Raw genomic sequence first — 21,557 nt, 5'->3', positions numbered from 1 at the left:
TAGCTGATCCCACAAAAGCTCATTGAGGTTAAGATCCAAAACACTCTTTCCAATGATCTGTTGTCCAATGTCTGAGTTTCTTTGCCCACTCAATCCTTTTCTTTTTGTTTTTCTGTTTCAAAAGTGTCTTTTTCTTTGCAATTCTTCCCATAAGGCCTGCACCTTAAGACATGCCAGTCTATTGCATATTGTGGCAACTCAAAAACAAACACATAGACAATGTTAAGCTTCATTTAACGAACCAAATAGCTTTCAGCTGTGTTTGATATGTGTTTTTTTAAGTACCATAGCAATTTAAAATGATTACTCAAGGATAAGATGTTGGAGTGACGGCTGCTGGAAATGTAGTCTGTCTAGATTTGATCAAAAATTACTTTTTCAAATAGTGATGGTGCCGTTTTTTACATCAGTAATGTCCTGACTGTTTGTGATCAGTTGAATGCCACTTTGGTGAATTAAAGTACCCATTTCCTTCCAAAACAGCAAAATCTGTATCTTATTCCAAAAACTTGCTACAGTATGAACATCAGTTTTCCTAGAATCACTTATGTATTTAAGCATGCTACTGGCTATGAATAATAAGCTGGTGAATATGCATTAGATCGAGTTACTAGAGAGCATAAACATTCACATCCCCACATATCAACACCCACACACATGCAAGTGCATAGAACGTTTTGTGTTCATGAACAGTAAGTTTAAAAGTGTGTGTGTGTGTGTTTGGGGAGTGAGTAAGTAAGAGGCTGGGGTGTTAGATAAAGTTCTTTATCAAACTGCTCTGAGCTCCTTAAACTTCTCAAGTGAATACATCTTCTCTTGCTTACAGTCATGTCAACTTTGCCACTGCTCGGTCCAGCTGAACCATTTTTAAAACATTACTAAAAACTTGGAAGTTAAGGCTGCGGTGCCACGGTCATGGCCTTATATAACAGAGGTGTTGTGTTGACCTCTAAGATGTCGATGAGGACATTCTCTTCAGGCTGTTTGGTGCTGCGGACGTTCTCCAGCACAATGGAGTAATGGACTCCCTGTGGATCTGACTGGTAGAGGTTGTACGTGTCGGTCTGATACCATTCCTGCAGAGCCAGGAATACCTGATTCTCATCTGTACTCACAATTTGCACATCCTGCAGAGAAAGACAGATGACAAAAAAGCAGAAAATCACACAAGGAGATGAGAACATTACATAAACTTAAAATCAACATGATTTGATTTTTGTGACATTGTGACATTAAATCAACAAGATCAATACAATGGACAACTTGGAAAAACAGAATCAAGTAAGATTTGCAACTTCACCTTATTCCACTTGTCACATATTTAAACAATGAATACTCATTTACAGTACATGTTCATTCACATAATTTCAACAGTTTTCTCAGTTAGTACAAATAATTAAGGTTGGGAAATTTGGGGATTGTTTCGGTGAGTTTGCATTTGTGTGCACAGAAAGAAAAGCCTGTGTCAGCACGCATTCAAACACTATCAATCACAAACAAATACTCATAAAAAAGGCACAGAGACTCACTGATTTCTGGCCATCTTTGTTCCACAATTCAAAAACTCTCAGGCATTTTGAATTTATTAGAAAAAGAGAAAAACAGCAGAAAAGAATGATTGAAACTCCACAGAAAAAAGACTACTTCAAATACACTCAAGAGAGAATCGTCTCAGTGGTTCAAACATAAAAAAAGATTAAAGAAAATAAGCTGCATATATTCCTACAGAAATTACCCATACTTGCTTACAAATGAAATGTATTTATAGCTATTTCTAATTGGCTGCTGTGAAGAAAATGCTGTTAAGGTAAATGCTAAATGTGCACTGACATATTTACATTTTAAATGAAACCATGGACAATTAATGAATCAATTCTATAATTAGCTTTGATGGTTTGCCCTTAAGTATAGAATCAACACTAAGCTCCTCAGTTTTGGTAGCTTAGCTGCACTTAGCTAGGTGCCGTGGCAATGACAATATTCTCAGTCGGGAGAGGGGGAGTTTGTTGTTCTTGGCGATAAAGTAAATGTGGGTCACGTTAATTTAGGCACAAAGATGAAGGCTACATGCTCATTCCCCCCAGATGAATTAATTCAGAACTTAAGTAAAGAGCAAGCAAAGTTCCAGAAGGAACAGGCATCCAGTAGCTGTAATGTGCTTCAGAGACGCTCTAATGCTATTTCTCACTCAAATCCCTCTAACAGCGTTATAGAAGTAGAGAGCCCCTCTGTGTGAGTTACACAACACCTGTTTTGCTGTGACAAATAAAAGATGACGTAGTAGGAAAGGTAACACACTTGAAGGGGGTTTGGTGGAATAAATGATTAGGTAATTCATCTAGTTATGTTTTTATGCTTATAATATAGCGGCCTAATATCTATAAAAAGTTTTAAGACGGTCCCTTACCACACCTTCCACAGTTTTAGCACATTTTAGCGAAATTGTGCACTTTTCCGATGGTCCCATACCCACCATAGGCACAATTTTGAAACGAATATCAAGTTTAAATTAATTATCTTAAATGACGCCATCAGACCAGCTTAAATACCAGCTTAAATTTGGGACAAACTGTCCATGACCCACCATCATTTCATCTTTCAATATGGGACAATCCCATATTTTATGGGATGGGTGGCAACCCTACTTAGGACCTTCAGAACTGCCTTAATTCTACGTGGCATTGATTCAACAAGGTGCTGAACGCATTCTTTAGAAATGTTGGCCCATATTATAGGATAGCATCTTCCAGTTGATGGAGATTTGTGGGATGCACATCCAGGGCACGAAGCTCCCGTTCCACCACATCCCAAAGACGCTCTATTGGGTTGAGATCTGGTGACTGTGGGGGCCATTTTAGTACAGTGAACTCATTGTCGTGTTCAAGAAACCAATTTGAAATGATTCGAGCTTTGTGACACGGTGCATTATCCTGCTGGAAGTAGCCATCAGAGGATGGGTACATGGTGGCCATAAAGGGATGGACATGGTCAGGTTGGCCGTGGCATTTAAACGATGCCCAATTGGCACTAAGGGGCCTAAAGTGTGCCAAGAAAACATCCCCCACACCATTACACCACCACCATCCTGCACAGTGGTAACAAGGCATGATGGATCCATGTTCTCATTCTGTTTACGCCAAATTCTGACTCTACCATCTGAATGTCTCAACAGAAATCGAGACTCATCAGACCAGGCAACATTTTTCCAGTCTTCAAATGTCCAATTTTGGTGAGCTCTTGCAAATTGTAGCCTCTTTTTCCTATTTGTAGTGGAGATGAGTGGTACCCGGTGGGGTCTTCAGCTGTTGTAGCCCATCCGCCTCAAGGTTGTGCATGTTGTGGCTTCACAAATGCTTTGCTGCATACCTCGGTTGTAACGAGTGGTTATTTCAGGCAAAGTTGCTCTTCTATCAGCTTGAATCAGTTGGCCCATTCTCCTCTGACCTCTAGCATCAACAAGGCATTTTCAGCCCACAGGACTGCCGCATACTGGATGTTTTTCCTTTTCACACCATTCTTTGTAAACCCTAGAAATGGTTGTGCGTGAAAATCCCAGTAACTGAGCAGATTGTGAAATACTCAGACCGGCCCGTCTGGCACCAACAACCATGCCACGCTCAAAATTGCTTACATCACCTTTCTTTCCCATTCTGACATTCAGTTTGGAGTTCAGGAGATTGTCTTGACCAGGACCACACCCCTAAATGCAATGAAGCAACTGCCATGTGATTGGTTGATTAGATAATTGCATTAATGAGAAATTGAACAGGTGTTCCTAATAATCCTTTAGGTGAGTGTATATAAGCAACCATTCTATGCATGTTGTAAATTTTTACACTGTGAAAATAGCTTGTATTTGACCAAAATTCCACTATCGTCAGCAAGCTAACTGAGTGATATGTATTATGGTGTCAAAATAAAAGTTCCTCAAGAAATACAGTACAGTGCAAAAGTCTTAGACACTTAAGATGTTTCACAAAAACATTTGTCTTAAGATGGTTATTTATATCTTCAGCTTTAGTGTGTCAATATGAAAAACCCATTTTAGACTCCCAAAACTTTCTTTTGCAAATAGAAAATATGAGAATAAAAGAACAGGGTGCTCTGCAAGAGATGGCTTTTTTGTGTTTACTGGGCTTTGTATGATGTTAATTGATAAATGAAAGACATAAAAAATTCAGGTTACTGTTGCCCCAAACATTGCAAATGTACAGTTCTCTCCTTCTAATTGATAATTTGTTCTTATAACAGAAAAGATCTTGTGACCCAGCAGACAATGATCCATGACCTGGTTGAGAAATCATGATATATCTTCTAGTGCACTTCTAAACACTGACAAAATTCACCATTAGAGGATTACGCATTTAAAATTTGCAGTCTCTAGCTGTATATGAAATCGCTAACTTGCTCACTCATTCACTATTTCCTATGTAGTGGATGTCTGTGGGTGCCCTATATTAGGCAAAGAGTGAACGAAATGAGTATGTGAATTCGGACGCTGACGTATACACGGAGCATCAGAGAGAGCGCTGGAGACTATGAAGAAACAACATCATCACATTTGTACTTTTATCTTACATGTCGGATAATAATAATAATAATAACAACAGTAAAAATACTCGTGATACTTATAAAATGATACAAAATAAATCTTCATTCTGTTTGTCATGTTTAACCCACTAATATATATTTTCTTAATGATTAAAATATTAATACTGCTACAAACTGCCCACAAGAATAAAAACATTTGTACAGTACAATGGCTTTGCAGAGCTGCCTTTGGATATTTTTTAAAAAGCAACATGCCCTTCAGATGTCAATATGTCCTACTTCATGTCCAACAGTAAGTAGGAAATATGTCAACACGACAAAGAAAACTGCACTATTCAAAGCAGTTCACTGGAACTTTAAGACAGAAGTGCCATAAAACCACTATTTGTCATAATTTGAGAACTTCATGAAAAAATAAACAACTTTAAGGAGAAATCTTCACCCAAAGAGAAAAAACACTGACTAAATAAGCTATAAAGATTGCCCAGACCTGAGCATAGATTTGAAAAATAGAAAAATAGATTATTGTTGTAAACAAAAAGGATATTCCACCCCAAAAAGGTGAGGGGAGACAAGGGAGTCAAACGCAGAGGTGAGAGTTCAAAAGGATTTATTAAACAGAAAAGTTTTCAAAGAATGAGGTCAGGCACACCCGGTGCCAGCTGCACAGTCAAAGCAAACTGCTCAATGGACTAAGGGAAGAGTGTGTTCGTAGGATGGATATGTGCATTGTGAAAGTCAGGAGCAATCCAAAGAGAGTCTATTGATGCTGGTGTGGTGTAAAGCAAAGCCCAGAAAATATTCTCCCCCTAGATGTGGGCATAGACCGATTGATCCTCCTCCACAGGAATTGTGCAACAGGACTGGCGAAGGCGGCAGTAAACAGGAAGTAATCACACTTCTACAGACTGGCAACCAATAGAGACACATGCAAGCTCCAACTACACAAGAGAGCACAGTTAACATTCAACAGCAAATAATAAACTGCAGAAAAAAGAGAGGAAACACAAGGAATAAGTAGGGTGTGCAACCAGAGCGAAGCAGGTGGAGTGACGGGTGAGTAAATCATTGCCGTGATCCGCATCCCCAGAGAACGATTAACGTTCCCTTGGAAACACTCTGTGAGACATGAGAGAGAGAGAAAAACAAACAACAGTAAGAGCACAAATGCCAGAACCGTGACATAAAATATGTCCCAACTTAATGTATCCAGCAGCTAGTAAGCATGAGCACAAATACTCAGAGTATAAAAGTCTTGAGGAGAGAAACAATGTTAAAAAAACATTGGCTCCTCCAACAACCAAATTCCAGCAGATGTGTCTGTTGACCTTGATATGTCAAACACCTTCCAAGCCAACAGATCTGTAGTATGGAGTTAGATCTACCAACTTGATTTCTATTAACGGCATGAGAAACAAATGCCTATTCAGCCACATTCCACCTGTTCATCTTAAAAGTACTGTTGCAGTATCAAACCAGGCAAAGTATTGTAATGCAGTCTCTGAGCAGCTTGCAATCGAAAAGCCATTTCACTGGAATTGATATCTACCTGTCCCTATCCCCCTTACTGTACTGAAAGACACAGAGCAGATAATCTGATCCAGTGTTGTCCTGACCAAAAAAAGACACCAGTTTTCTTTGGATTTCTTGCACACATGCACCTGCAGGTGGCTATAGCTCATTGAATTTGTGCCACAGAGCTGAGGAAACCAAATTGTTGGCAACCAAAACTCTCCCCCTGTAGGACAACTGGGGTAGCAACCATTTCCATCTAGACAATCGGGTGCACACTCTCTCCACCACCCCTTCCCAATTTGTCTTTTGAAAATCATTAGAGCCTAAATAAATGCCTACAATTTTTAACCCTTCACTACCCCATCTAAGATTCCCAGGCAGCTGTGGGGAATTCTCTAGATGTCCCTGACCTGCACAGAAAGCCTCGCTTTTATCGCAATTGACTTTGTCTGTATGAGAAAGCCTAATCAGCTAAAGTGCCTCAGACAAAGCTTTGATGTCCTGACCATTATTAACAAAAATAGTTGCATCGCCAGCATATGCAGTGTGGGTAATTCTTGAACTCTGAGAGAGACCATGTAAAATACAACCAGCTAAGGACTTGTGTATCTTAAAAAGTAATGGTTCAATAGCTATACTGTAAAGTTGTTCAGATAAAGGACAACCCTGCATCAGTATACAGCAATATCACCCATTTTTGAAACCCTTCACTTAAACCAAACGCTTTCAATACATTAAAAAGATAGTCATGATCAACTTGATCAAAGGCTTTTTCTTGATCTAAGAATATTATACCAACTTTCATGCAAAAAACCTTGCAGATGTCCAATATATCCAGTATTTAAAACAAATGATCCATGATTGTCCTTTCAGGGATACAGTCTGTTTGATCCTTGTGGACTACTGAATGAAGATATGTTTAAGCATGTTGGCAAGACATTTCAATTAAACTTTGTATTAAGTAAAGTGACAGGTCTAAAGTTCTTTAAAAGAGACAGATCCCACTTCTTAGGCTATATTAATAACATAGCACGCCGACATGTCACAGGCAGATATCCATCATGTGCATCACAATGCAATCATAAAATGCTTAGACACATATATTTTGTCCAATCTAGCAGCACTTACTCAGGTATACTTTAACCAGGTATGTTGTCTTATTTTTGGGTTTTTAATCCTACAAATGTTTTGATAAAAATAAATAGCAGGTTCCTCAGTAGTACTGAGTAAATTCTACTATGGTACATTGTTCTGTACAATTCCAATTTCCTCCTATGATAACAATGCCATCAAAAGAAACTTGGCTAAATATATCACTTAAAATATATAAAAAAAAACATAACACTCTCATGTTCTACATTTGGTGTATAGACATTTAAAACACATAAAAAATAATCCCATCAATATCAACTTTTGCTACTATAAGGCAACCTTTTATTGATTCTTCTGTATTTAAAATGATAACACCCATTTCTGGAGAAAAAATAATCGGCACTCCCAAATATATTGCCCTTTCCACCAAATTCCCCACTCTACCTCATTATCAACATCACTATACATTTCCTGCAGAAAACAAATGTGTACTTTTGCTGTATTATTTCAGAGACTGAGGCATGCTTTCATCTATCCCTCCCACCATTGATGTTAAGAGAGCCCACCCTTACATCTCCTATGTAAAGATTTAAGAGAGAAAGCAGAAATTGAATAAATACCAGCATTAAAGATTGTGATGCATGGTTTGGCTAATCATACAGAAACCTTTTTTGTTAAGTCTTTTTTTTCCACATTTTTCCATTTTCTTATTGAGCTTATGTGTTTCTTCAGGCAAAGCCACTTCTTTTCACTCAGAAGATCAAAACCCTTGGCTTTCTGAAGAACAGTAACCGATTTTACAAACTTTTCAACATCAGGGGAAAATTCCTTTATATTAACCTGCCTTCCAAAAGTATCATTTAGAAAAACTATTTATTTCCTCTAATGCATACAGAGACAGATCCTTATGAGAAATTCCCTGAGAAAATCCACACATTGAGTCCCCTTGTGAAGAGGACTCAATATCAAGATGATAAGCAGTAAAATCTGACAAAGCATCATCTATCTCAAAGCTCTTAATCTATGTTGCCAGAGCACAGCTCTGACTTATTCATCTCCTGAGCAAATTCACTCACAATAAAATCCACTCGATTAGCATTACTGATGCATGGCTCCACATTCTCAAAATTTCTACGGTTATACTGTTCACCTGCAGACACCTTGTTATTACCACTATTCTCAACCTTATCATCAGCATTAGTACCATGTTAAGAACTCACAGCTTCTATCAAAGATACCTGTACATCATTCTTTGGCGGGTAATTCCATATCAATATCTGATGGCCTTACCTTAGATTGACCAGCCTTCTCTTCTTGAATACTGTTTGCAGAGGTCCCTGCCACATCAGTTTCTGACCTTGACTGAATATTATCTCGCTCTCTGTGTGGGCAACCAAACCGTTTGAGTCTGATGTCTCCATATTCAAAGCAACGCAAATTCCCAGTGGTTGGGTAAACAATGTAAGTTCTCCCCTCGTGGTTTATACAAAAATACATTTGTTTGAAATGATAAATTGATGAGGCATGAAGCAGAGTTATTTACAAAAAGTTATCATAAACAACAATCCCATTCTCCATTAAAGGATTAACAAGATGTTGTTCTTTCAAAAAGACAACAACTGCCTTATTCATGCGAGATGCAGTGGAAATATTCTCTTGACCATCCTCCTCTCCAACTGCAATGAGAAAATCCTCCACCATAATCCTCTGAAACACACCTGAAGCCATTGAGTAGGGATGAAGACGTGTCTCCACGTGGGACACCATCCCTCCACGAAAAATTGTGCTGCAAAACTCTAGAAAACAGCAGACTTACCTAACCATGCAGTAAAAGAAGAATAAAGATCCTGAAATGTAGAAAAACATGTGCCTTCTCGTAGCTCAATTCTTACCCGACCACACTCTCAAACTCCCAGCATGCGAGAGAGAGAGAGAGAGAGAGAGAGAGAGAGAGAGAGAGAGAGAGAGAGAGAGAGAGACGAGATAGACAAAGGGTCAACATTATGACAATTAGACCAAAAAAGGAAAAGGTGTGTTTGTGTGTGTGTGTTTGCTGCTCCATGCACATTTGTGGCTGTATTGGGAGATCTCAGCTATCTATTCCTGTATTTGTCTATCACACTGTGTGACAGGCCATTCAGGTCCCTAGTACTGATAACAGTACTATCAGAACCCAAGACAGCTCTATCCATCTGTCTCTGACAGCAGGCACAGGACCCCTATCAGCCATGGTACAGCTGTGGGACATATCTGGCAATTCCTGAGTATATTATCAGCAAGGTTTAGCTGACTGAGTGACAAAGTATAAAAAATGGATGGGTGAATGTACAATAGACAGATGGATGGACAAAAAGACCAGAGGTGGGTAGTAACTCATTACATTTACTCTGTTACATTTACTTGAGTAACATTTTGTGGAAAAATATACTTTTAGAGTAGGTTTAAAAGGGTACTTTTTACTCTCACTCAAGTAAATTTCGAATGATTTTTTTTAACTTTTACTTCTTTACAATGTGTGGTGTTACTGTCGTTACATTACTGGATTTAATTTGAATTCATGTGTAATTTATTGTGTAATTAAGATTATTGAATGGGACTTTTTTAGTTCACAGCTGCATGCGATGAGGCGCTCCCACTTGAGTGATGAGACATCAGTGCCGCAGCATCAAACTCTTCAAAATGAAACACTTTCTTCGCTCCACACAGTGAAAAAAAGAATAGTTTAATCGTGCAAAGCCTTCTTTTAACACCAAGACAAGCTGATATTACAAGATTAAAGTCACAGCTCCAACTTCAGGCAGCACGCTGAGGTAAGTTTTGGCTCTAATCCTAACACAGGCTTTGCTGTGTAATGAAATGGTAATTTTCAGGGTGATTCTGTAACTGGGTTCTTATGACATCAGTTTTTAACTGTACATTTTTAAACCAGTGCAGTAATATATCAGTGTGCTTTTTCCAGCATGTCATGAGCAGTATTTATGCATTTACTCCATGCCCTCACAGGGGTACTGGAAACTATCACAGCTACTTCAGGCGGATTAACTGTATAAATCCATGAAAACATCCAAGTTAAGTGTAAATTACTGCCATTCGTGTGATTGACAACTGGAGCACGAACAGACAGCATTTCTGCACATGCACAGCGAGGTGTGTGGGGTGACGAGAGTGGCTGTGTCCACAAAAGGTAATTTACTACATTCAGCATGAAATAAAACATTGCAAGAGTGAAGGGAGCAGTAAACTCCCAGCTAGTACATCTTCCCCGTGGTGCATTGTGGAAAATGAATCGTCATCGAGTGTACTTGAAATGTATGCATGAAATGAGAGTACATTGTGGGTAAGAATGAGTGAACAAAAGTAGGGAACGAGTGGCTCACTCAGAATTCAGACACACCTACAAAATAGCGAAAACTCGAAATAGTGCACTATATAGTGGATGGGGCGGTTTCAGACACAGCGAGTGTTCCACGATCAGGGTTGGTGCCCTACATAGGTTGTGTACTCTGCATTTAGAGAGTGGCGGTACTGCTGTACAGAACTAAGATCTAAATACTAACGACACTGAAAACTGTAACTACACTGAAATAAGAATCCACACAGGACTTAGCTATGCCATAGCAAAAGAAGGCATTATATTTCAGCATTATATAAAATGTCCTTGGACATTTTCATGTTTTCACTGTAATAATTACTAGAACTGTTTCCTAACCTATCTTCTTATTGACAAATTCATCCAGATCTGACAAGAGCCCTTAAAGGAATCATTCACCCAAAAATTACAATTCTCATTATTTACTCATCCTCATGCAACACCAGATGTGTATGACTTTCTTTCTTCTGCTGAACTTAAATTAGGATTTTTAGAAGAATTTCTCAGCCGTTTCTGTTAAAAGTCTATTTCACTTTTAAAGTGATTTTGTGTAGTTTGGGGAATAGGAATTGATTCCAATACCAACATTTACAATAGTTGAAACTTCTAAAGCATACTTGAAAATTTGGAGGTGTTTTGAACTTTGCAGGTGTTTTGAATAAAAGTTTGAATTGTATTATTTCTTATTTGTACTTAATAATTTGGGGATGAAGCTGATTCCTGAGCCTCACCACCTAAAATTTGACATGCTAGCAATATTTTTTCATTAGATCCACATGAGATTAAAACATGAATTCTATCCTTAACATCTCCTGAAATACAGAAAACATAAAATGTTTCCCAAGCATTTTATAAAATTACTTTTTATAATGGCAAATCATTCCCTTCAGCTTGAGTCTTTTAAATACAGTACATCAAGAAATACTTCCTGCAAATGCGTTGAGTTAGGCTTTAAAAGCAGCAAGACAGGTGGATGTGAGTGGGGAAAAAGAAGAAGAGGGGAGACAAGGCCATTTAGTGCCCTAGGTGTGTTGCAACAAACTAATCAGTCCACTAGAGCCATCATTAATCCACAACTTAAAGAAAGGAACTTCAGAAGAGATCTGAGACTGCATACTGGAATTGGGTTTTGCATTTTTCAAAAGGATTTCAATTATTCACTGTGGAAAATATGGGTACAACATCAGCCAAGCCCATCTCGCTCACACAGTCTCCCGCTCGCTTCTGGGTTCTTGAACTGGGTGTTTAAAATGTGAACTATCTGCTCAGTCATGTGACAAGCAACTACAAGGGCAGAGAGAAGAGGGTCTAGAGAGAGGAAAAGACTCAGTGTATCATTCGCTCTTTTCATATTCAATTACAAATTTAAAATTTGAAAAATGAAAAACAACTTGTTATTTCAATAATCCTTTTCAAAACCAATATTAAAAACTAATAATAGCTTGTTATTTGTACTTTCAATTTTATGCTCAAGTTAAAAATAGGAAATTAGAAAAATGGACATGGGACACTGAGCATTTTGATACATTTATTCCATCTAAAAAGAAACTAAAAGAGGTGAAAATTAATTTGCATACGTGGGTGGCTCTGAAACTGACCTTTTTTCTGATGGGTCAACCTGCAATGTTGTCTGTTCTTCCTCAAGGACGTGAGACAGAATAAGAGTTCACTGCTGGTAAATTGATCAGTTTAATTTGTCTCAGTTAATATTACTGAAAATTAAAATAAACCATAAATCCATAAGACTATTGTAGTGTAGAGGCAGAGGCGTTTGGATCCATTTGCAGTAGTTTATTCACACATGCAATCAAACAGAGAGAAGCAGACATAAACAGAAACAGGCTCAGATAAAGGGACAATCCAGTACTCGTAATCAGACTCAGGCAAGGGTCAGGGCAGGCAGCAAAGGTTCACAGAGTCTAGAGTCCAGGCAGAGATCTAAGGTCCAGATAATAATGGGAATCAGGGAATAACGCTTGGTAATGTCCGCTGAGCAAACAACACTTCGCAAAGTAACAATGAAGGGACAGTCCAGATATAGGGGAGATAATGATAAACAGGTGACGGTGATGAGGATAATCAGATAGACCAGGCAGGGATGGAGATAGATAATGCCCAGAGGGAAAGATGGGAAGTGCAGTTCTAAAACTCCGGAGAGAGGGAGCGGATGAAACCAGAGGGAGGCGTAGCTGAGCACTCCGTGACAGTGCCCCCCCCCCGCGAGCAGCTCCGGAAGTGAGGACCTGACCGAGGGTGGGTGAGATGCGGTAATGAGCTGGTAGTGCCAAACGAAAAGAGACTGGAGTGATCTGGCGGAGAATTTTGAATGGCCCGATGAACCGAGGAGAAAGTTTTCTGCAGGGAAGCTTAAGACGGAGATCCCTGGTGGAGAGCCACACCCACTGGCCAGGCCTGTATTGAGGTCCGCTGCGCCTTCTCCGATCTGCGTGCTGCTGATAGTGGCGGAGAGTGCTGTAAGTGGACGTGGGCGGAGTCCCAGGTAGCCTCGCTGCGCCGTAGCCACGCATCCAATGCAGGGAGATCAGATGGTTCTCCAGCCCATGGGAAGAGCGGGGGTTGAAAGCCTAGAACACATTGAAATGGGGTTAATCCTGTAGCTGGTTTCAACAGAGAATTCTGGGCGTACTCTGCCCAGACCAAGAAGCGACTCCAGTCGTGTTGATTCTGGTGGCAATAGATATTCCGAGATAGCAGGTCTCGGAATATCTCGTTGACAAAAGCCTGGAACACGGAGGGACTATTGGAAAGTCCGAACGGCATAACCCGATATTCATAGTGGCCAGTAGTAGTAGAAAATGCTGTCTTCCACTCGTCACCCCTGCATATGCATATCAGGTTATAAGCATTCTGTAGATCCAGCTTGGTGAAGTACCGGGCTGTGCGAAGCATCTCCAAGGCAGCAGGAACTAACGGCAGAGGATATCGATATTTAACGGTCACCTCATTCAGGCCCCGAAAGTCAATGCACGGCCGGAGACCACCGTCCCTCTTCCTCATGAAAAAGAATCCAGCTGAAGCAGGGGATGTAGAGGTAGTAATGAAGCCCTTGGATAGTTGCTCGTCAATATATGCTTGCATGGACTCAGTCTCAGGCTGAGATAATGGGTAAACTCTCCCGCGAGGTGGTACAGCCCCAGGTAGGAGTTCAATGGCACAGTCGCCTGCTCGATGTGGCGGTAGTTGATCAGCTTCTCTCTCGCTGAATGCCAGGCTTAAATCATGATAAACTGCCGGTACCTTATGAAGATTCGATTCCGTAGATGAAATGAGGCATGCTTCAGGACCTTGGACAGTGGGTGCGCAGTTCCTCTGACAACGGGGAGGCCACTGGGAAATCCTCCTCTCTGACCAGGAAATCTGGGGGTTGTGATTCTCCAACCAGGGAAATCCTAGTATTACTGAAAGAAGAAGTGAATTAATGGTAAACAGCTGTATAGTTTCGGTGTGCTGAGAGCCGATGTTAAGCGTGAGGGGTTGTGTGATGTACTGCACTCTCCCTGTCCCCAGGGGGGCGCCCATCCAACGCTGCAACTGCCATCCGGGGATCACAAGAGACGAGAGGAAGACGATGAGTTTTGGCAAAAGCAAGATCAACAAAACACCCTGCCGCTCCTGAGTCAATTAATGCTTTAGTTTTGACACTCTTTCTATTTGAATATAGCGAAATCTCCAAAATGAGTGAGTTTAGAGATGAAACATGAGGACTCACCGCAATCGAATCTGTGGATGTGGGTCTCCCAGGAGGTCTCACTGGACAGGAAGCGCTCAGATGACCGGGTTGAGCGCAATACATGCACAGATTATGCCGCCTTCTCCTCTCACGCTCGGTCGTAGTGATATGGCCGAAGCCGATCTGCATAGGCTCGGGTTCTGTGATTACTGGGTGTTTAACAAAGAAGTTAGTTTTGTACGATGAGCGACGAGCCCGGATGAGATGATCGAGACGAATGGTGAGCTCCATAATCTGCTGGATCCTGTGATGGCATTCTGTAGTGTTCTGTAGTGTAGAGGCAGAGGTGTTTGGATCCATTTGCAGTAGTTTATTCACACATGCGATCAAACAGAGAGAAGCAGACATAAACAGAAACAGGCTCAGATAAAGGGACAATCCAGTACTGAAACCAGAGGGAGGCATAGCTTAGCGCTCCGTGACAACTATAGAAGCAGACCTACTATGTAAAGAAATAGGTTTACTTTTGTCAGAGTGTGTGAGCACAGGGCACTTGCTCATGAAGTTCATGAATGCTCATCTTTCAAAAGCTTCAAAAGCTCATCTTTTCAAAACCAGGGAGGGGCTCTCTCAGGTGGAAGTGACCAATGAGCCAAATGTCTGAGACCGAACACATAATAATAAAACAAAATTCTGGGTAGGCCTTGCCCACCTTTGTCAATAGGCCTATGCAACAGTTCCTAATATCCTCATCAGTAGACGAATATGTGGAACTATAGAGATCAAGATTGAATTCTTTAAGCATAATTAATATCAATGGCCAAGGTAAATATTTAACCACCAGCAGATTTCACTGAGGGAATGGTAGAACAATACTCTCTCTGTTTTATATATCTAGCCAGCTGTTTCCCTGCCTTGTCACCCGACTCAAAGTATGACCGTCTTGCCCTGAATAGCCAAAACTCCACCTTCCACGACAAAATGATATTATATCTGTATTTCAACTGGGTCAATTCCCTGAGGCCATTAGATGACATTTGGTGCTTCAGCTCTACCTCTGCACTTTTAAAATTCCCTTCCAAATCCACAAGTTCTTGTGCTTTGGATTTTTTGGTGAATGCAGCATACTGTAAGATCCAGCCCCTAAGAACCACCTAAAGTGCCTCACAAGCCACGCCCAAAGAGGATAATGAGGACCAGTTGGTCTCCACATAGACCTTTATTATTTGTTCGAATTCAGTATTTTGTAAAAGGGATATATTAAAGCGCCGACTATATGATATGTGGCAACACCCCTAAACACACCAGGGCATGATCTGAAACTAAAATGTTTTCAATTGAGCAATCAAAAACAGATGAAATGAGGGACTTAGATATATAAAAAAACGTCTAGGTTACTGTTGTAACCCCCGTTCCCTATGGAGGGAACGAGACGTTGTGTCGATTGAAGCTACACTTCAATCGAAGTGAAGGCCTCGGTTACCACTGAAATTGAGAAAAGGCCAATGATGAATTGGCAGTCAGAATTTGCATGTCCCTCCCCTGGACATACAGGTATAAAAGTAGGGAAACGTGCATCTGTCTAGTCAGGTTTTATACTGAAGAGCCGAGAATAAGGATTGGCTGTTACTAACCTAGATGTTCCCCTTCTGTCGCTCACTCAATGTTGTGTCGATTGAAGCGACACTAGGGGTCCCTATTCAATCACGCCATGCGCTGAACCATGCATGTGAACTGCTGATGCAGGTGCCCTTCCTCAACACTCCATAAAACGTCATAAACATTTTGGGTTTCTGGCATACCTGAAGGGGGGAACATGCGACATGCCAAACATGGGAGCAGGCCACACCAGCCGTGCCTTTTCTCTCTCTATGTTTCTCGCATAGTGTTAAAGCGGCTGGGCCATTTAATGCTATAACATGCATCGGGGAAGGTGTTCTTTTCCAGCTCCTATTCTTTCAGGGGAAAAAGACCGCATGGAGACCACATCCTGTCTAGGCTGGGGGGAAGTTAAATGTGGCAAATACTTGAAATGGGTTTTCAGGCCACACGTGGAAGCGGCGCGGTGGTAGGTCCTACCTAGAGAGGGAGGAGTTTCTACAAACACAGCGACCGGGGGGCAGAGGGAACAACCCAAGGGAGACGCGGGTCCGCCAGCAGGGGGACCATACCACGGAAAATACTCCACAGGGGGTAATCGTGATGACCGATACCTGTGGAGCACCTATTCCAGTACAGAGTAGTTAGTACCCGTGGAGGGTCTGGTCGGGAATTCCTCCTCTGAATTCACGAACCAGAGGGCTAGGGAGGAAAGATATCCAGGGAGCATGAGTTTAGTGGAAGAGCGCACGTGATTGCCTCAGTGGAGGGGAAGGGCACTATGTGCAAGCAGAATACTCGGTCAGCAATTCTGCATTACAGATTTCTACGTGCTTGGACCTGAGAAAATACGGGACGAGACCGACTCAACCCTGAGATTGTAGAATCTCATAAAGGTATTGGGTGTTGCCCAGCCAGCCGCTCTGCAGATGTCTGCTAGGGAGGTGCCATTGACCAGTGCACACGAGAATGCCACACTGCTCATAAAGTGTGCTTGAACCCGCAAGGGGTGGACACGGCCTGGTGCTGATAAGCCAGCCATGGGCAACCTCTGTTGGAAACTGTATCGTTTCCGCTGTCTGCCACAGCAAACAAAGAGCTACTCAGAACATCTAAAGCTCTGCGTGCGGTCCACATAGGTATACAACGCACGCACTGGACACAGCAACGATAAGGCTGGGTCTGCCTCCTCCTGGGGCAGCTTCGCTTGCAGGTTCACTATCTCTGAGGGAGTCATAGGAACCGTGGGCATGTAGCCCGGTCGAGGTCTTAGGATGGCGTGTCGCTGACAGAGAAGGCTCGCAGGTCCCTCTTCGAAGGACCTTCTTCGAGGAGAGGGCTCTAAACTCGACATATTCTAGCGGCTCGAAGAGGGGTCACTGAAGGCCCAAAAGGACCATGGAAAGATCCCATGAGGGGAACAGGCATGGCCTGGGAGGGTTTAGCCTCCGGGAGCCTCTAAAGAACCTGATGATCAGGTCGTGCTTTCCTAAGGACTTGCCGTCCACTCCATTGTGGTGAGCAAACATGGCGGCAACATAGGCCTTCAAGGTGGAGGGGGACAGCTTCCCCTCCAGCCTCTCCTGCAGACATGAGAGCACTGACCCAACTGCACATCTCTGCATGTCTTCAGATCGGGAAGAACACCAATTCGCAAACATGCGCCACTTCGGGGTGTAAAGCTGCCTGGTAGATGGAGCTCTGGCTTGGTTGATTGTGTCTACGAAAGCAGGTAGTAGGCCACTTGGATCTTCTGCAGTCCGTCCAAGGTACAGACATGGAGGTTCCAGAGGTCTGGGCGCAGATGCCAGAGGGTGCCCTGTCCCTGAGAAAGAAGGTCCCTTCTCAGGGGAATTTTCCAGGGAGGTACTGTGGCAAGGAGCGAAGGTCGGAGAACCAAGTCCGAGTGAGCCAATAGTGGGCCACTAGGGTGACTTGTTCCTCATCCTCCCTGGCCTTGCACAGCACCTGGCTCACTGGGGGAAATGCACATCTGTTCCAAGGGAAGCCTCCGTTATGGAGTACCAGAGTAGGCAGTGGGAGGTCTCCTGGGAAGCATATAGGTCCACCTCATGCCCTGTCGCGACAGCACGTCTGCTGCCATGTTGAGGCTGCCTGGAATATGAGTGGCATGCAGCGACCTGAGTCGACCTGACTCCAAAAGAGGAGATGGCGGGCAAGTTGTGACATGTGACGAGAGCGTACACCACCTTGGCGATTTATGTACGCCACTATCGTGGTGTTGTCTGAACGGACCAAAAGATGCTTGCCCTGGATCAGCGGGAGAGACCTCAGCAGGGCAAGAAGTACAGCCAACAACTGTAGGCAGTTGATGTGCCAACGTAGGTGCGGTCCTTTCCAGGAGCCAGCGGCTGCGTGCCCGTTGCACACGGCACCCCAACAGAGTTTGGAAGCATCTGTGGTGACCACGACGCATCTGGACACCTGTTGTCGGGGGACTCCTGTCCGCAGAAAACAGAGGCCTGTCTAAGGGTTGAATGTCTGGTGGCAGAAAGAGGTGATGAACAAATGGAATGTGCTGTGGCACCATGCCCATCTTGGGTCCCGAGTCTGAAGCCAGTGCTGAAGCATTCTCATACGCATCAACCCGAGCGGCACGGCCGCTGCTGAGGATGTCATATTCCCCAGGAGCCTCTGGAACCGCTGCAGTGGAACCGCTGTGCCTTGTCTGAGCGAACTTAGGCAGTTCAGCACCGGCTGCGTGCACTCGTTTGTGACACACTTTGTCATTAATACTGGCTCTAACTCCATGCCGAGAAAAGAGATGCTCTAAACTGAGGAGAGCTTGCTCTTTTCCCAGTTGACCTAAAGCCGTAGACGGCTGAAGTGCCTGAGCACCTGGTCACTGTGTGTGCACAGAGACTCTCGAGAGTGAGCCAGAATCAGCCAGTCGTCGAGGAAATCGAGTACACGGATGCCCACTTCCCTTAGCGGGGCAAGGGCGGCCTCTATGAACCTTCGTGAAGATGCGAGGGGACAGGGACGAGCCAAAGGGGAGGACCTGGTACTGGTACTGGTACGTCGGGCCGTAGGTGAGGGCCGTAGGACCATGGCTTCATCTCGGTTGGTGGAACGGCTCTATCGCATCCCTCTGGGGCGAGTGCCTGGCGAACAAAATCGTGAGTGCCTGGCGAACTAATCCAGCCAGTGCAACGGGTTGGAAGTGTAAGCATCGCGTCCAAGCTCTGAAAGGGGGAAACTAAGGGGACGATCACGTATGACCCGGTGGGGGCTTTGCAGCGGGGGGAGCAGATAATATTATGAAACAGATGTGCTGAGAAAAAAACTCAAAGCACTTACCATGCTCCTTCCATCCGGGTGGGAAAGTGAGTCCTCTAGACTTGTCAGAACCGGAGTCTACAGTCGAAGGCATGGAGGCAAGGGGACCACGTCCTGATGTTTGCCACCACGGATGTTTGCCATGAGAATGGCGTGTGGGGGCACCGGTTAGGTGACCGAAGGAGTGAGGGACCCACTGTCTTTTCTGGGTCCCGGTAGTGGTTCGTGAGACAGGGGTGTCAGCTTCCTGCAGGGAGCTCTACGCTGGGGCTGAGAGCTGGGCCCAGGTTGAAGCGGAACTGCCTTTTGTTTAGAAGCCACAGGGGGACGCCCTCGGTGAGCAGACGGAGCACGGCGGCGATGATGTGGGAGATGGCCTCTGTCTGCTTCCTCACTGCTGAATACTGCTGGGCAAAGTCTTCAACAGTGTCACCAAATAAGCTGAACTGGGACACGGGGGCGTTGAGAAAGCGGGCTTTGTAGGGATCCCGCAACTCGACCAGGTTCAGCCACAGATATCGTTCCTGGACCATGAGTGTGCGCATCACCTGTCCGAGTGCCGGCGCTGTGACCTTCGTGGCCTGGGGGGCGTGGTTGGTCGGAGCGCAGTTCCTGAAGCACATCAGGATCAGGACTACCCAAGTGCAGATCTTTAAGTGCCTTGGCCTGGTGGACTTGCAGGAAGGCCAAGGCATGCAGGGTGTCAGACCCGGATGGAAGCAAACAAGTGTTCTGGGGGGGCGGGTGGTTCTTGGGGATTTACCTGGCAAAACCGAGCCTGCTGCACTCCCCAAATCGCTTTACAGTTACATTATAGTCTTAAGGCACCACGTTAACATTTTTGATGTTAACGTTTTTGATGTTAAAATAACCACACCTGCAAATCGTATGTCCTGTAAATTTGCCTTTATGTGTTGCCTCATGTCTATAGTGGTGAGAGAGGTAATGCACGCGGAGTAGGAATAAAGTATGTAGTGCTGAACGTGCTTTATTCCCGCTCTAGAGAGGAATATTTCTCTCTAGCACTTAACGTGTTTTATTCCCGCTCCAGAGAGAAAGATTTCTCTCTAACGATGAACACGTTTTATTCCCGCTCCAGAGAGAAAGATTTCTCTCTAGAGCTGAACGTGCTTTATTACCACTCTGCACGCATATACATGTATGCTTACACAATCACTTAGCCAGGTGTCAGGTAACTAGCACAAGGATTTAGAGCTCGTTCTGGATTGAAATGTCCTCTTGTCTGTATCCGGCCTATTGAGTACCTCTAGCCTGTATAGCACATAGGTATTAATCTCCCTCACTATTATCACTTGCTTCCCATGCCAATGATTGTCCCAATGCTGAGCCGCATACTTGAGCACACTGACACAAAGGCAAAGCCCCTTCATCAGTAACTGAATTCAGTGAAATTTTACTGTAAGCTCTGTGTTATTGTGTTGAGAGAGATAGCACAATTGCAATAAATATGGCGTGTTTTCGAGAATATATGATGAAGAATTTATTATTAATTGAGAAGAAATTCATTTGAACAATTTAACAACAGTGAACACTTATTTTGTCTCACGGCACTGAAAATAAAATACAGATGCGCTGCAGGTTGACCATTCAGGAGAAAGGGGCGTTTCAGGGGCCACCCACCTGTGCAAATACATTTTTCAGCTCGTTTAGTTTCTTTTTAGATGGAAAATCAACTTATCAAAACAAACAGTGCCCTGTGGCCATTTTTCCAATTTCCTATTAAATTGAACAATAACTCGTTATTTGCTTTTTAATATTGGTTTTGTAAATGATTCATGAAATAAATTGTTTTTCACAGTTTTGATTCTTAATTGAATATGAAAAAAATTTATGATACACGGATTGAAAGGCCATCAATATTGCTTTACGCCCCAACATGACACCACGAAAAGGAAATTATAAATGTATCCTTCCAAAATTGTCACATACACATCTGCAGGCACCAAGCACCTTTAGCATATTAAACATCCCCAAAATTTGCAGTGTCCACAGTAATTAAATCCATGCTTTTAACTGTGCCATTAAGTTGAATGCTCAGTAAATCTGAGGCATCTTTCTTTCTAATACTCTTTCTCTCGCACGTTTCTCTCTCTCTCTCTCTCTCTCTCTCTCTCTCTCTCTTTCTCTCTCTCTCTTTCACGTTACTGTGAATCAGCGGTTGGCATAGTTACACATGCCATTGACAGCAGCTGCCCTAAAGCCTCTCCCCTTTCCCTGCCTCTCTCTCCATCTCTCTCTGAAGTGAAATATACATGAAGCAGGCCCCCCTGGCCTCCACTCAAATCAATGTAATTCAATTACAGTCAGGCAGCATTTTACTGAAGCACTCCCCTGGGTTAGAGCCACAGACAGTCTGGTCAGCCATCAGCTATAACCCTTAGCCAGCTGTCTTCTTTCGCTGGCATATTACTGCAATAT

The 21,557-nt window shown here is 43.1% G+C and overlaps 1 protein-coding gene across 1 annotated transcript in view; it reads right to left on the bottom strand.

The window, feature by feature from the left end:
- The window catches only part of LOC127622316 (VPS10 domain-containing receptor SorCS2-like), a 268,515-nt gene that overhangs the window by 37,548 nt on the left and 209,410 nt on the right, over nt 1-21,557 (bottom strand). The window contains exon 9 of the mRNA XM_052096426.1: nt 948-1,127. Coding sequence (XP_051952386.1) covers nt 948-1,127 — 180 coding nt within the window. The remainder of the gene's footprint in view (nt 1-947; nt 1,128-21,557) is intronic.

The sequence above is a fragment of the Xyrauchen texanus genome, chromosome 1 (assembly GCF_025860055.1).
Source record: "Xyrauchen texanus isolate HMW12.3.18 chromosome 1, RBS_HiC_50CHRs, whole genome shotgun sequence".
Taxonomy (NCBI): Eukaryota; Metazoa; Chordata; class Actinopteri; order Cypriniformes; family Catostomidae; genus Xyrauchen; species Xyrauchen texanus.
Note: the sequence above shows the minus strand (reverse complement) of the source record. Positions and strands in the feature narration are given on the sequence as shown.